Source organism: Achroia grisella, unplaced genomic scaffold (genome assembly GCF_030625045.1).
Source record: "Achroia grisella isolate CSIRO2021 unplaced genomic scaffold, CSIRO_AGI_Agris_v1 utg478, whole genome shotgun sequence".
Taxonomy (NCBI): Eukaryota; Metazoa; Arthropoda; class Insecta; order Lepidoptera; family Pyralidae; genus Achroia; species Achroia grisella.
In genome coordinates, this window is record NW_026712882.1 from 1,682,297 (window position 1) to 1,698,920 (window position 16,624).

The following is a 16,624-nucleotide window of genomic DNA, read 5'->3' on the forward strand; positions in this document are numbered from 1 at the left end:
TAATTAAATATTGAAGGTATGTAGTTACATAAAATCTGTATGGTGTAAAAATATATAAATAAAATCATTATGTTCAATTAGTGGTCCACCGAAGTCCTGGAACCAGCTCAGGGGCGGGGGGAGGGGTCGTGACCCCCATGACCCCCCTGGATCCGCCTTTGCGTTAAACTGTTGCTCATCTGTCAATTATAGTTGACGATGGTATACCATCGTGGTGAATTCACCAGGAATGAATCACGATGGTTTCCAGGTAGACCACGTGGAGGTTGACGTGATTTGGTTTATTGCTAGTAATGGGGACATCTTTAGCTTCATCCTCATATCTAAGGATAATTCGATAGATACGAGGATTATTAGCTATAAAGTCGTTGTAATTAATCGATTTCGGAGGAACTTTTCACCCTGAGGAAGGGTGAAGTTTGTGGTTGAATCCCCCAGACTAATATATTTTAATTTTTTGAACAATTTATTTAGAAAAACATTTCAAATAGGAGTGCTACTTATTCGTATCTTTATGATAGAATTTAATAAAATAGACAATAATTACTGATTAAATAATTTTAATAAAAATATTAGTACATTAACAACTTTATGAAAGTTGTAACATCAAAAATAATATTATATTTTAGTATAATCCTCTTATAAATATTAGACAATCCATTATATAATAATATGAATTTACATAACAATGTAAATATAGTTATCACTATATCTAAGGCACATTATTAGTAAGCATAAGTTAGACGTCGCAGATATAGACAGATACCTATAAAATAGTTTTGCAAAAGACCAGTCTGTTCAGCGTAACATGGCCATTTTTTGTCAAAATAGGATGCAAATGAAACAAAAAAAACTGTTATTACAGAAATCGCATTATAAGTACAATATGTTACATGAAAGTAAATTAATTCCTTTTTATAAAAAGTACAATATGTAGACAAACACTGATTCAGGACATTTTTGTCTGATTCAGTACAGTGTAAGCGGGTATATCCCAAAGCGACACATATGGTCACTATAGTCTAGTACCTAGTCATACAGCGAGTTTATCTATTCAACTTATTTCATTTATTAGAAGAGAGTACCTACTAAATGAGTAGTAACATTGAAGTCTAAGTCTAAGTGTATAGAAATTCGCAATACAAAGTAAAGCGAAATATTCGCATAATAATCTGTTCCGAGTCAACCGAAGCCTAAAAACTGCTCATTAATTTACTTAATTTGTCTGATTGACTCACCGTTGACAGTTACACTAGTAACAAACTAAAAATTAATTCGAGAGATAGTCGTAGTCACCTGCAACTTTGGATTTGAATATATCCAATAAAATATGGGATATATCAAATGAGTTTTGCGTCTGCGTTAACCAGTACGTTAAAAGTTGACAATGGCTCTGACTACCTTAATTAAGATAACAGTCCTGAAGTTGTATTACTATTATAATGTATATATATTAATACATACATATAAGAGATTCATTCATTGATACAAACATATGAACACGCAAAAATTTCATGACCAAGTCAATCTTCAATAAACTAATACATATTACCATACTTTAGAATGAATAATGCATACCCATACAATTAAAAAAAAATATTTTTAAATGTAAATATTCGAATAACATAAGCTACCTTCTATTTCGACCAATCATTATAATGCCGACGAAATCGTAGGTAAAATACATACAAAATTCTTCAAGTATACGATCGAACCCTCACATTCTGTCAATACATTTGAAATTACTCACAACCAAAACAAAAAACTCAACTGTTCAATTTTGTGATTTAACTTGCCTTGTGAAAAAAATTAATAAATCTGCCAAATAACTCCAATACTATGTTAATAAAATAATCTAGAGATACAGCAACAAAACAGACAAAATCTCTAATAATCATTGTTTTGGGTTATATTCATATATGTATGGACAGTGATCATTTACATTTTTATTATACTTACATATAATTCTACATAATTTTCTATTTATAAAATTATACAAACCATAAACTATTTTATTAAAAGAGAGTTGATTCATCAGTGGCTTAGTATTATGATTACGATATAAAAGAACCTGTAATTATTTCTTTTTTTACTTTTTGAGAATGTTAATATTTAGTAATGTTTGTTCTATAAATTTAGCACCATTTATAAAGTCGGCGATTGTGATTGTATTCTTATAATATAGTGTAGATTACATTCTAATTAGTCTATTCTCTAAAAACCAAACACAACCTAAGTACTAAACAACAACAAAAAAATACTGGCAGTTGATTTCATACATTTTCATATACAATATTTTGTACCATTTTTATGGCACGTTCCCGCAAATTTATTTGAGAATATTGTTTACTGTACATGTGAGAATTAAAAAAAACATATTCAGGGTTGGTCGTAAGGGGAATACCATGCTGAAAACCAGTGACAACGTTAAAAAAAACGGAACTTTCCAGGAAAAGCAAAGTGGAAAATGTTTATATGTGTGTTATATGCTCCTTATTTACGTTTAAGTATTATAGTTGTGTATTATGATGATATTATATAGAACATTATTTTTAGTTTAATTTGTTAACATTTAAATAGTTTTAGATTTAGACTTATATTTCAATTGTTAGGTTTATTACTCACTACTAGTTAGTAGTGATTAGTAAGAACCCAAAACAGTCTGGTATAGTCATGTCACACTGTTTTGGGTTAACTGGAAGGGATCTCTTTTAGAGATAAGTCCTTATTTGCTCTCATTGTATCTAATTAGTATTATTACTGTATCTATAAGTACAATAAAGGAAATTTAAACTGAAAATATTTTTTAAAACCATACAAATACTATTCACATTAAATTTTTCACTATGTTATAGGAGAAAGTTGTTCAGTTTTGACTATCACTGGCATTTGGTACGTATTTTATTTCCAACCCTGCATAGGAGTCAAAACGGCGGATACTAAATCAATATTGTACCGTTATTAAAGTGTTAAATAATTTAATACCATAGATTTAGTATAGACCAGTGATTCTCAACCTTGTTTTGACCAGAGACAGCCCAGACACTGTAATGTCAATCAATTAGCCTTTCTCTAGCTGCCCATGTCCAATACTATTTAACAAGTAATTTAAATGCAGAACGAAAATTCAATCCTTTCTTAGACTATATTTTCGCTTTAGACCAATTGTTGGTTCATGCACTGTTAGGGAACTGAATGCAGAATGGAATAATGGTTTGTAAATTTAATTCTATCATAGACCATATTTTATTTAATCCCATTGTTAGTTCATGGACAACTGTATGGGAACTGAATTCAAAATAAAATAATAGTTTGTAAACTAAATTCTTTCATAGACAGATATTTTACTAGTCCATAGGCCAGTCCACATTTGAGAACCACTGGTATACACAATCAAACAGCACCCACTTTTCTCTCGACGGTACAAAATCAGCGCGTCATTTTCTCCAAGATGGGTAGTATCATTTCGAACGACGGCCGTTTCCCGGGGTCTTCGTTCATGCAGATTTTTATCAGCTTGGAGATGTGCGGCGACACTCCCGGCGGTATCGTTATGCGCAGACCTTCGAGGGCTACCTTCATGCCGCATTCCATTGGTGATAGATCGGCGAATGGTATCTGTATATTGGATTTTAAATTTTATACTACTTATAGAGTAATATAGGTTGGTATATAACGGAACGTCTGTATGAATGATATATGCATGAAATGGAACACGAATGACGAGAGAACGGATTTACGAGTGAAGTGAGGAATGAACGAGTTGAATGTTAGAACGGTTTCCTAAGTTACGAGTATTTAATTATAAATTTTATTATATGTGACAAAGTTAAATTCATAATGTGCAAAAATTTCATCAATTGAACCGCCGGATCTCCTTTTACCTTTAATTTTTGGAATATATAAAAGGCAAATGAAAGGCCATGTGTAACAAACATTTCGTAATTCTTACTGCCCTCTCTTCTATGTCATAAATGGTTATATTTGTGAGAGACCCTCTTCCTACTGTCACTTTACTAACAATAACAAAAAATATATCTACTTAAGTATTTCTATCAATTGTCTAATATCCATAACACTAGCTAGTTAATCCTGTGTGAATTATCCTGGGTTATTATCATTATTGTACACTATTCCAACACTCCACACTTCCTCTCAGTTATTCCAAGGTTTACTGAATGAAATCCTTCTTATAATGAGTACCAGGCATTCATTTTATAAGTTAATTGTGTCATTTTATACTTAATTTAATGTACAATAATGTTTTACAAACAAACACAAACGAAATCAAACGAATCACTTGAAAAACTGAAATAGAGTATCTCATCTCACCTCCCGAGTAGCCAACTCCCAGAGGAGTATGGCAAAGCTCCACATGTCGGCCGCCTCCCAGTTCCTCTTGGCGGCCGGCTTGAGCAGCGCCTCGGGTGCCATCCACGCCGGCTGGTAAATGCGACCCTTCTCTTGGAATGAGAACTTCGCATCCGCCATGTTGATTCGCGCCGTCATATCGTCGTCGATCTGCAGACAATCAATGTAAATATGCTCATAAATTCTGAAATTAAGTCCATTAATCACGTGATGTTTTTTCAGCATTTTTCCATTCCATATAAATGTTTTTTCAATTTCTCAAGTTTTTCGCAAGTTTCTCATTCTTCTTATAATCAATCGGCATTCCGAATGAGTGAGACTTAATGATTTGGTGTTTAAAAAATTATGACTATTCAAAGGTGCATATATTAAGATTATTTCTAAAATCTAAAAGTAAGTTATGTTACCATAATATGCTTGCTATTGAGGTGGTAAGTTGGCAGGATCTTGTCGCGCTGCAGCGAGTGCAGGTAGGACATGCCGGAGGCGACGTGTACGGCCAGCCGGATGGCGGCAGCAGCGTCGACCACCACGCGGCCGGCGCCGCCGCCGTGCAGCAGCTCGTACAGCGAGCCCCACGGCATGTACTGCGAGATCACCACCAGTGTCGGCGGGGACACGCAGCATCCCACCTGTACAACATCACATTTAGGCTTTATATTATCCCATCTGATGGTAAATGGTTACCTTAGCCTATGGACGGCTGAAACATCAGGTTTGTTATGGGCGCGCTGCCGACCCTTAAGAAACCTTAATGATCTTATTCTTCTTGAAAAAACCCATGATGCAGTCTCTCGAGAAAATCTAGGCAGGTAGTTCATTCTACAATCTACGTGTACACGGGAAGAAGTTCCTCTGAAACCGCACTGTCCGAAAGCATTTAGGATCCAGGTATTTTGCCACGAAGTTTATCAAATAAAAAGTGCTTCTAGAATTTATTAAATAATTAAATAATAATTTATTTGATAAAATACAAATATATATTTTTATTTAATTATTTAATAAATTCTAGAAGCACTTTTGTTATAGTTGTATTTTCGTATAGTATATTTATTAATGAATTGTAGATTTAGATAAATTTCGTTCATATAAAAATATTACATAAGTTTCGCGTACCCCTTTTAAAGAATTAAGATTATAATTCTAATCCTTCGAGCCGGATCAACAGTAAGAATTTTACTTACAACAGGCAATATGTTGGGGTGTGAGAATATCCTGAGCTTGGGGAACTCCTCATTGAAGTCACGCTGTATCCGAGGGGTGCACTCCCTGACCGCGAGAATTTTTGCCACGATGTCGTTGCGCTGCCATTTGCCACGCCATGTCTCGCCTGTACAATTAATGTCACACATGTATGTTATTATTAAGTGATTGATAATAGTTACAAGTATTCTCTGAACTACGATATCGTTTTAACATAAGCAGACAAGGCTACATATTAATTAGAAAAATAGGAATTAAAATAACGTTATTTTCCAAAAATTGTTGAATACATACTGTCTTCAAAGACACCTCCACGAAAAACAAACCGAACATACATTATTTTAGGCGAAATTTGTACAGGCATTTGGACAAGAAATAAGAATGAACCGATATAAAAAAACATCATATAAAGTACAAATTATGTATATAATTCGCGATAAATGCAATAAAAGCATATTTTGTACCATACAAAAATAAGCCATTATATTTTGGATAATTAGAGGGTGGCCCGCGGTAAGCAAACCGCCTTACTTCCGATGGTCGCAGGTTCGATTTCTCGCACAGTACAAACATTTATATTCAAGAAACCAGTTGGAGAAATAGTCAAATTTCAAATCTCTGATTATATTTTTTTGAAGATTTTTCAAGACTTTTTCTATATCAGGAAAAGTCATGTCATCATGTAGTCATGCATGTCTGTCGTCGGTCGCCTCCATGCCGTCATGAAGGCCCATTCACCAAAGGGGACCAATGGGTACTACTGGACTGCTATCGGATAAAAATCTGATGGTATATCTTTCACCTCTAGCCGGGCGGGATTGCGGGAACAACATTCTTTCGCTTAAATGTTTAGACCTACCTGAAGGTGTAGTAGCAATTTGTGTATGCAATGCAAGCTCGTTGATGTTGATGCCCTTGTGTCGGGAGAGAGTCGCGTCCCTGCTCCTTGTCTTGAGGCCCAGCCAGGATTGGTCCTTGAACTGAATCTTTTTAAGTTCCTGCCCCTGCTGCACTGCCATTTCGTGCAATCTGTTTATAGGAATTCTCATATTATCATCTTATTGTGATGGATTTCTGCCACACATGAGCACCCGTAATACTAAGGGGGTATGCAGGTGGCAAATTTAATTATCATAAGTATCTATTATAAATGTACATTAATAGATTTTTTATTTCATTACTTAATAATAGGTACGGTGATTGTTGCTTCTGAGCGTAGCTGAGATAGCTTATCATCGCTCACGCGGTCCAGTAGGATGCTCATGGGACCTGGTATTACTGTGACGAGAAAATTGCAATAGTATAACAGAGTGAAGTATGTTTTTAGTTTAGAAATTTAGCATGAATCGTCACCTTATAGTTTTAGTATGGTTCTATGTGCTTCTATGTGATGCCAACTGCTTTCAGTTTAATTTGATGGCTTCGATGATCTATCCGTTTAGCACATCACCTTACCTCTGATGAATGATGGTTTCGATTCCTCGCTTAATACAAATATTTGTATGATTACTAGTATTAGGCTGGATGTTTTCTACATATATTATGTATGTACTTACAAAAGAATGTATATAAGTATTTGTATCAGTTCTTTAGTACCCATAATACAAGGCTAAACTAGATGGCTCTGAGCGAACTGTCCATTCTTATTATTATCATAATTAGCTCAGTTCTTCTTCTTCTTTTAGTTTAAATGGCTTCCACCAAATGAGGTCGGTGATTTTGCCAACGTCGTGGTTTGGGAGACACAGTGGTGTGGTTTACGGTTTTCTTGACTGTGTTCGTAGAAAGGACTGTTTCATGACTGACCTAACTTGACATTGAATTGCGGTCATATAAAAACTATCAGTAGTTACCTCTGCACAAGTTGGCCCCTAGTTTTGTCAAGGGGCGTGTCACCATCCTTATTGGCCATCGAGACCAGAGCGCCGGCCATCAGGAGGTCCTCAGCGATTGCGCTATAACCCCAGAAGCAAGCATAGTGCAGTGGAGAGTTGCCATGCTCGTTTGTGAAGTTCACATCCACTCGATTTTGTAACAACTGTAATTAAGAAAAATACTTGCATAAAATAGAAAATAGAATCCTATAGTGGACGCTACTAATCGAGATTAAATGGATGTAGAAATGAACTAGCAGCACAGCTGTAAAGATCAGGGAGTCTAAGATTCTTACATCCAGGGACTAGTGATAAGATTTACAGACAGCTGTCGCTATAGAGCTGACTCGCTGGACCAGCCTCATCATTTGAAAGAAATATAATCATTTAATAAAATTGGACTGTTGTTTAAAAGTAAACAGATTGTCAATTAATAAATAAAAATATACTTGCTTAAACACATAAAGAGAATTATGGTACACAAGAGTGCCACTGTTAAATTATGAATGAATGAAGTTAGCTGTGACTTTGTACAGATTTAGATTAAAAGATTATTTCATGTACAAAATTTGTACATTTAATGTTTATTTCTCCCCATTCCAGATATTTTTTTTTAATAAAAGGTAGCCTATGTCTGTGCCGGGAATCAATCTATTATCACATTAAATTTTATTATGATTAATACTCATTAAAAACTCCATGGTGTTCCTGATACACTAAAGTAGCATGTTACGGGTAATACATTTGTATTGTATCCCAACTGCTGTAGCGACGGCCGGCGTTACAAGATGTTTAGAGATAACAACGCCTCATTTCTTTAAAAAGTAGAAATTGATCCTATAATCGCACACGAAAGCGCACCGACACAGCCGGAGTTGCGGTGGACTGACACTCGATCCCGCGACCTCAGTTTTTAATGAGTAGGAGTCTCGGGTATTGCCTCCCCCGGGGTGGGTGGGTTTCCATGAGGGATTTTCTCCAAGTAAAAAAAGGTCTTTTTCATCATTCATTCGAAAACATCTTCAAAAGCAGAGATCTTAAATTTGGCTATTTTTCCAACTTATATCTTCTCCATAGGGAGTATATTCTCAAATTTCTATATATGTGTACAATAATAATAATTGGTCCTAAAGGCAATGATTTAATTACAAAAATAATACTTATAGTTGGTTCACAATCTATTTGCTTGTGAACAAAATGCATGAGCAATACTTTAAAGAATTCTGTATAGGATTTAGGTAAACATTTTCCTTATAACATTATTACCACATCATCCTTATACCCTTTTGTTTTCTTATAATAATAAAGCATGTTAAAACTATAACTAACAGGTAATAAATAAGTAAATACATATCACATTATTTGCCTAGTGTGTTATATACTATGTGTGTATACAATAGCAGTGTTATAACACAGGACAATTCACAAATCGCCTTCTAGTCCTGAATAAGTAGGGCATGTCCTATGAAATCTAGACTACAAACTTATACATATAATATATATATTATTAACCCTATCCACTCCAATGTCGACTGTCACTCGACATTGATTTTGTTCCACCATCTCTACTGTCGAGCAACAATCGACATAGTGTAATATTTCTTTTTTAGCATGGAGCTGGTGGAATAAAAAGAAAAAAAGGGATGAAGTGGAAAGGGTTAAATAAAGACGAATACACTATAATAATACAGATACAATACAAATATTAGTATTGTGCTACTATCACATGTAAGGCAGTGTGTTAAACTGCCAGAGAATTGAAACAATATAACATAATGCACTATTCCATTAACATCCATAAACAAACTAACCAGTTGTACAATAGGTCGATGACCATGTGCTGCAGCCAGGTGCAACGGTGTATCATCACCCATGTTGGTGACATTGATGCGAGCACCGCGTCTAATCAGCATCTCGACTATTTTCAGATGTCCCTCCTTGCATGCCCAGTGGAGCGGGCTGAAGCCATGGTCATCACTGTAATAATTTAATTACATATACATTCTTGACATCTTAAATGTATACAAAATTCTAATGTCACAATATTAGTTACAATAAATCTCCGAAACAGCTTGAATGATTTTTATGAAATTTTATATGCATATTCAGTAGGTCTGAGAATCTCTAACATTTATTTTTTGGACAATTTATTTTTTTATTTTATTATGATTTTGCATTGAAAAATACATCCATCACATTTTCACCCTTTTACGATCAACCCTTGTCTTTTATAGTAATATTAGTACTTCAACCTTTATGGCAGCAAGCAATGTTTGCTGGGTTAGCTAGTTAATATATAATATAGCAATTCATGACTGTAAATGATGCCAGTGATATAGAAACCTTTCAGTCAGATATGAGCTGGGACAATTTTACTTAATAATTGACTTGCTTTTTGATCCTTCGATGTCGGCTCTTCCTATCATTGCGAAGCAAAATTCGCCAAGCGTTGGATTGTTCACCCATCAAAAGGGAACGTGAGCTGGGTTTAGACCGTCGTGAGACAGGTTAGTTTTACCCTACTGATGGCTTGTCGTTGCGATAGTAATACTGCTCAGTACGAGAGGAACCGCAGTTTCGGGCATTTGGTTCATGCACTCGGCCGAGCGGCCGGAATTTATATAATTTTATTGTAACATTGTAATCTAATTAATGAATGTCCTTCATATTTTTGAAATGAATAATATAACTGCAAATACAATATAATATTATGTCATATATGTAGGTATGTAATAAATAGTAGTGATATTTTATACAATATATGTACATAATTTCCTCCATTAACCTAAATGATGTAATGTAAAAATCAAAGGCAATGTTAAATGTTGAGTCATGGTGAACTTACACATTGACATGCCCACATCCAACAAGCCATGGGGTATCTACCACAGAACTAATCTGTAGTTAGTCTATATTTTTAACCATGTTAATATCAGCCATGGCCAGTCTTGTGAACTTTCAGTTTAAATCAGGGTAGTAACTGGCCTCCATATATCAAATATCTGAATAAACAAATTTATTTCTGTGTATACTGTATCAATTATCAAGAGCAGCATTGAACATTATATTTTCTTTATATCGAACTTTATTTTAGGGCTTTTATTTTCAAACATGTCAACCCAAAATATAAATTCAAATTGTAAGAGGAGGGAATTGGTACCTAAAATATAAGTTACTACTTAGTCTAGGTACCAGGGAACAATTTAAATTGTAAATATTGGATGCAAAATAAAATTATTATTATTATCTGTTTTTTCACAACCATTATATCAAATTAATCGTAACAATTCATAAAAATAATAAACAAAATTAAATAATTACTAATTGAGAGGGATCGATTTATTAAATTGCTTTTATCCACGCACACAAACACAGCGCAATGAAGTAGGGGCATGTTTGCTCTGAATCATACCCAGTACATTATATGCTGTATTACACAACAGATGTTGTAATATTATTTTTTTCCTTTTAGATCTTGCAATCAGTCACATGGACTATAAGCAGATGTGGTGTTCCGTCTGTATCAGGTAGAGTGCCGCTCTCAGTAGAACAGCTCCTCGCTCTTAAAAAGTCAGTCCTGTGTCTGACTATCTTGGTCAAATATATCACGTCTTTTCTTTAATCGGCGCAAGTTTTCAGGTATTGTAAGTTGCCCAGCGAATTTATTTGGGTGCCTGTGTAGTCGTGATTTGTATTTGTTGCTGTAGTCATTAATTACATCCTTAACAATGGGGATATCAAGTAGTTTGTGGATCTCAGTTGTTTTTATAAACCATGGTGCATCCGAAAGTTGTTTCAATATATAGTTTTGAACTCGTTGTATTGTCATTATGTTGGAGTCACTAGCAGAGCCCCATAGTTGTATCCCATATGTCCAGATTGGCTTAAACATTGCCTTGTAAATGAGAAGTTTGCTATTAATAGCCAATCTTGAATTTCTACCAAGCATCCAGTAGAGACTTCTATATTTATTATTTATTTCTTCCCTTTTTGTTGTAATATTTAATACACTATTGTGGAGGTTGGCCTGACTTAACAATCCTCATTTCAATATGTATCAGTTTTAAAAACATACAAATCAGTACACAGAAATACTATTCATTAATCAGTAGTGTGTATTTATTGATATTATTATCACATGTTACATAAGTGTAAGATAATGTGAATGATATAAAAAGATTTTATCCAGTCCACAGTTATCTGATAGCCATAATCCAATCATATATAGGACTATTAAATTACATAATCAACAATTGATAATTAGCTACTGGCCTCATTTATTTGCATGAGTATCAAATCAAATCAAAGATCAGTTATTCATGTTATACATTTTAGCTGTATTTCAATATCAGTATATATTTGAATGAGTGACCAGAATACCAAGTATTTCTGTTGTTTGTCAGAAATTTGTATATAAATAGAAAATTGTTGTTGAAGCTATTAAGGTATTTTAGCTTAACAAACTAATGGAAAGTGATAACTGTATCTGGATCTCCTAGGACAATACTAAATGGTCTCCTAGGACAAAAATAAATGCCATTGTTACTGTAGGTGAATTCCAATTTGCCTATAAATTTCACTGTCTTACCACAACTTTCAACAAATAGAAAATCATGGAGTAACTTTTACCCACATGGGATCATATATAAAGAAACCAAATTAATTAAACTTTAAATGTATAATGTAAAATTGTAATCTTAAGGAAAGTAAAGCTTAAAAATAACACAAATATCGAACGGAAAACCGCTACAAGACAACTACGAAGAAAGGTTTGTACAAAAATAATAATTAAATATAAAAAATATTACGGCAAATCTTACGTACTGATTGACATAGTTGCAAGTTGACCATGAAGTCACTGTGGGCGTATAGACTACGCCTATAATGGCTATACCAAACAGCATATGGTAAAAAAAGTCTATATTTTTGGTATATAAACTCACCCCAGATTCATATCATGTTCGGTATCATCCAGCCAAACTCTCACTTGCAAGGCATTTCCTTCTCGACACCACTGAAATATATCTTCCATGTTTTATAAATAAACAAATATTATACAGGCTGATATATCACATAAAGAGTGGAGACAAAGTCTGTATATATGGTCTTGAATACAAGAAATGAAGAAAAAATGTTTTAACTAAGAAAATAAATAAAATTAAAAATTAGATCATATTAATTCGAGACAAGTTTGACAGTTTCGCAATCACTAAAAATAAAAACGAATAGGTTGTTAAATTTAGGTGTATTAAAGTACATTTCATTTTCCTTGTTTAGCACGTATAGCAATCCTATTGTTATCTCTTTCTATTGAATTTGACAAACAGCGTGATCTAAATAAGTCCATTACATACTATATTCAGTTGGATTATATATACTCATCTGTCGTACGTACATCGTTCGGAAACAGATTAAAAAAAAAACAAATAATCACTGAACAAGAAACTACTATGCTACATCTTTATCTTTACTTACTTTTGTTATATTTACTTTACTCTTTGCTTTATATCAACAAACGTAATTAGTATAAAACATAGTCCTCGCCGCTGACTGTTCGCTTATATCTTTTTAATCATGTAACGGATTTTAATGCAATTTTCATCAACATTTAAAGTGCGTGTTATAGCATAGAACAAAGAAAGAACAAATTTCTCTCTGAAATTCAAAGATTTGTAATGCATCCATACGAAGCCGGGACGGTTCCCTAGTATATATATAAAGCAAATTGCCGAATGATCCACCCATTTGCGTTGGCGGTGTACCACTGGAGATAAGGCCAGGCCCCATCGTAATAAATTGATCAGGAAATTTATCACGATGGTTTCTAGAGGGAACCGTGTAGAGACCATTAGTCCATATTACTAACAATCTCTCTCCCCCATCGGCGTGTTATACTGTATATTTGCGATAATCTCAAACGCTCTAATCCAGGGATGTAGGGAGCCCCGTAACCGTAACCGAAACTATCGGGGGGAAGGGGATTGTTAGAAATGGGAACTAGTAATCCCCATTGCTACTATATAAAAAAATATTCGTAACTGTAACCGAATCCGAAATAAGTTTCGGATAATATACGATAGGATTGGTAGATTGAGACATGTTATGGAGCCATTTTATTAGCTATTTTTATTTCACTTTCGAAATTCCTTAAATAATCCGGTATAATAATCATTCCTATATACGAATCCCATCATTTCATATCCATAACACCTTTAACATTTTGTGAAAATTGATTGAAATATGACGATAATTGTTGTCATTGGAAAAAACTTTTCTTTCTTTCTTTCTTTCATTTTTATCTATGCAGCTCTATCATTCATTTGTTCTTTTCAAAACTGATATGAATTTATTTTATACTTAATTTTCAACTTATTCTGGAAAGAACATCGTAAATCACCATTCTAATTCCCGCCATTATGCATAAATCAACAACATAAGAAATTATCAAAATCGTAGTGAAGAGAAGAGACTGTTTTAAAATGTCAGTAATTTTAACTTTTTTTTACTCTAAAAACGGAGAGGGACCTTTTTATACTATTTAAGGATAGGAATCATTCTTAAATAGTATAAAAAAGTCCCTTTTGGGTATTGCAGACATTTTGGTGAAACAAACTCATTTTTTATGCATAAATTAACTAGTCACAGCCGAAGAGAGCCATTCAAGCGTAGTGCAATGCTTCAAACAGATCTCACATTGGTTCTTAAAGTTTATTATTACTTATGTAATTACAATAAAAAAATATTTTATTTTTTGGCGAAGGTTATCTTCATAGCATGAGTGGGAGTGATCTTGAACCCTTGGAGTGCTTCCTTAGCAGCAGCAGATTGCATTTCATTAGCAAACTCAACAAAAGCAATATCATGTCGGTTTGGAACAAGTCTGACTTCTTTGAAACCAGGGAATCTGTAAAGGAATACATGTTTAATTAATATAGTACCAAAATTAATAATTTATTTATACTAATTTATTTGTTTGGTTGAATGCAGTAATCTTAAGGACCATTTTATTTCATGTTTATGTATAGTCATATTGAATAACTATTTTAATATCGGATAGCTAATTTATTGAGTAAGGCTACTCATGATGCTATGACTATTCAGACCTGTTGATACTAAGCTAATATATTTTCTTTGCAATAATAGGATAATGTGACTGAAACAAACTTCTGTAGGTCAACTAAGAGTTAATGAAAGTTCATTTAACTATGGTACCAACTCATTACTGACAATTACTATATGAAGAATAAAACATGTTGGTATAACTTACTGGTTAAAAAGCATAGACAACATCATCTCTGATGTTTCATCTGGTAGATTGGTGAGGAATAGGATTTGATTTGGTGGCTGTTCAACATTGACATTGTTGAGTAGACTAGGCTGACCAACACCATGTGCAGCATGCCGTCCAGCTTCTTTATTCTTCTTCTTCTTGGCATCATCTCCACTTTTTGGAAGTTTTGGACGTTTCGGCCTTTCCTGGAATGTACCCTTCACTTTTGCAATGACATCACTATCTGACTTTGAATATTGGATTCTCTGCAATTAAATGATTTACAGACAAATTATTATACATATATTTTCTTTTTCTTTTTGTATCTTGCAATTGGCTCACCAAGCCTTTAACAAATTTGTTGTGGGACTGTTGATGTGAGAGAACTGTACATCCTGTGAGGAATGAGGAATAAATAGTATGGAACAGTTTATACAAGGAAAACTATTGACCAGAATCACTCAAGACAGAACAGAATGGAAAATATTAGAGGCCTTTGCTTGAAAGCAAGCAGACAACCAAGAAATATTAGATATAGTGTAAACAGCCAAAAAAAGGTTATGTATGAATAAAAGACTATAATAATAATATTAGAAATATTACATTGTGGTAATATACTAAAAACTTAAATCTGCCGAATACAAAACAAATGTCATATAGAAATTATATTTCTAATTGATTCTCCAGTGAAGGAAACATTGATAACATTATCATAAATTAAATTGTGAGACAGACATGGTTTTGCTCCCTGCACCTTAGGGATTAAATATACCCTGTAAAATGAAGTATGGAGTTTTAATAAATGATCTTCACATCAAGTTCACTCTGATCCATTCAACTGTTTAGTTTTGAAATGAACAGACAGGCAGAATTTCATATTTATAGTTATTTCATATAGGAATTAAATATACAGAGTAAAAGGAAGTGTGGCGTTCAAATAAATGATCTTCATATCAAGTTTACTCTGATTTGTTCAACTGTTTAGTCTTGAAAGGTACAGACAGGTGGACTTTCAAATCAACCATTATAGTTGGTGCGGTCTGTTTATGTGTTTCTTTTACTTCCGCCAATGAAATCTATGAATAATAATGCACAATCACTGTAATGTAACTAACAACTACAATACTCACCATTGGTTTGTCATAGAACGGGAAGCCTTGCATACTTCTCAGTGCAACTGTAGCACTTGATATTTCTTTAAATATAACAAAAGCTTGTCCTTTCATCTTGAGTGTTTTCAAAGCCACTATATCCAATATTTGGCCAAATTGCGAGAAAATAGCATACAGAGATTTTTTCAATTCCTCCTTTTTAATTTTCTCGTTTAAATTATTTATATAAATTGTATGATTGGGTCGTATGTCCATCGCTAAAAATAAACACGATTGATTGAGGTTATAAAAAAAGCAATGCACCGGTGGGACAGCAAAGTAGTAAGTATTCCTGATTTGAAAAACTGTAAAATTAAAATTAAAAAAATAAAGTGTAATAGTAACGAGACTTACTCATATTTTCTATTAATTTTTATTGCTATAGGTATACTATATAATAAAGTTGACACTTATATGTTTAGGTAATATGAAATTGCGAATGGTAATGAGGAGAAATGTAGAAATCTTCACTGTGTAACTGTTGTTATAAATCAAAGATTTTATTAATAATAAAAACTTCTATCTGAAAAATACCGGAAGAGAAAAAAACATGTAGAATTTTACAGAGAGCGTTCAAAGCAAGCGTTGTTTGTCACAGAGTACCACACACAAACCTTTCTGATCTCTGCCAAAAACTAACAGATTCTCTATATAGTTTGTGGACTGTACAGACAGAATTGTCAAAATAGTAAACTGTCATAAATTTTTCAAATTTGTCAAAGCAATTCAAGTGAACAAAATATAAAAATATTTAT

The 16,624-nt window shown here is 33.5% G+C and overlaps 2 protein-coding genes across 2 annotated transcripts; both read right to left on the bottom strand.

Moving 5' to 3' along the window:
* Positions 1-3,318: 3,318 nt before the first annotated feature.
* Positions 3,319-12,718, bottom strand: LOC131845606 (integrin-linked protein kinase). The gene is made up of 8 exons (XM_059194683.1): positions 12,392-12,718; positions 9,260-9,425; positions 7,428-7,612; positions 6,434-6,603; positions 5,556-5,701; positions 4,779-5,003; positions 4,333-4,521; positions 3,319-3,618 (listed from the first exon to the last, which is right to left on the bottom strand). Exons 1-8 carry the CDS (start codon positions 12,478-12,480, stop codon positions 3,430-3,432), a joined length of 1,359 nt encoding a protein of 452 aa, XP_059050666.1. The 5' UTR covers positions 12,481-12,718; the 3' UTR covers positions 3,319-3,429.
* Positions 12,719-14,073: 1,355 nt separating this feature from the next.
* On the bottom strand, positions 14,074-16,339 carry LOC131845661 (U1 small nuclear ribonucleoprotein A). The gene is made up of 4 exons (XM_059194751.1): positions 16,224-16,339; positions 15,849-16,087; positions 14,716-14,984; positions 14,074-14,352 (listed from the first exon to the last, which is right to left on the bottom strand). Exons 1-4 carry the CDS (start codon positions 16,225-16,227, stop codon positions 14,193-14,195), a joined length of 672 nt encoding a protein of 223 aa, XP_059050734.1. The 5' UTR covers positions 16,228-16,339; the 3' UTR covers positions 14,074-14,192.
* Positions 16,340-16,624: the final 285 nt, after the last annotated feature.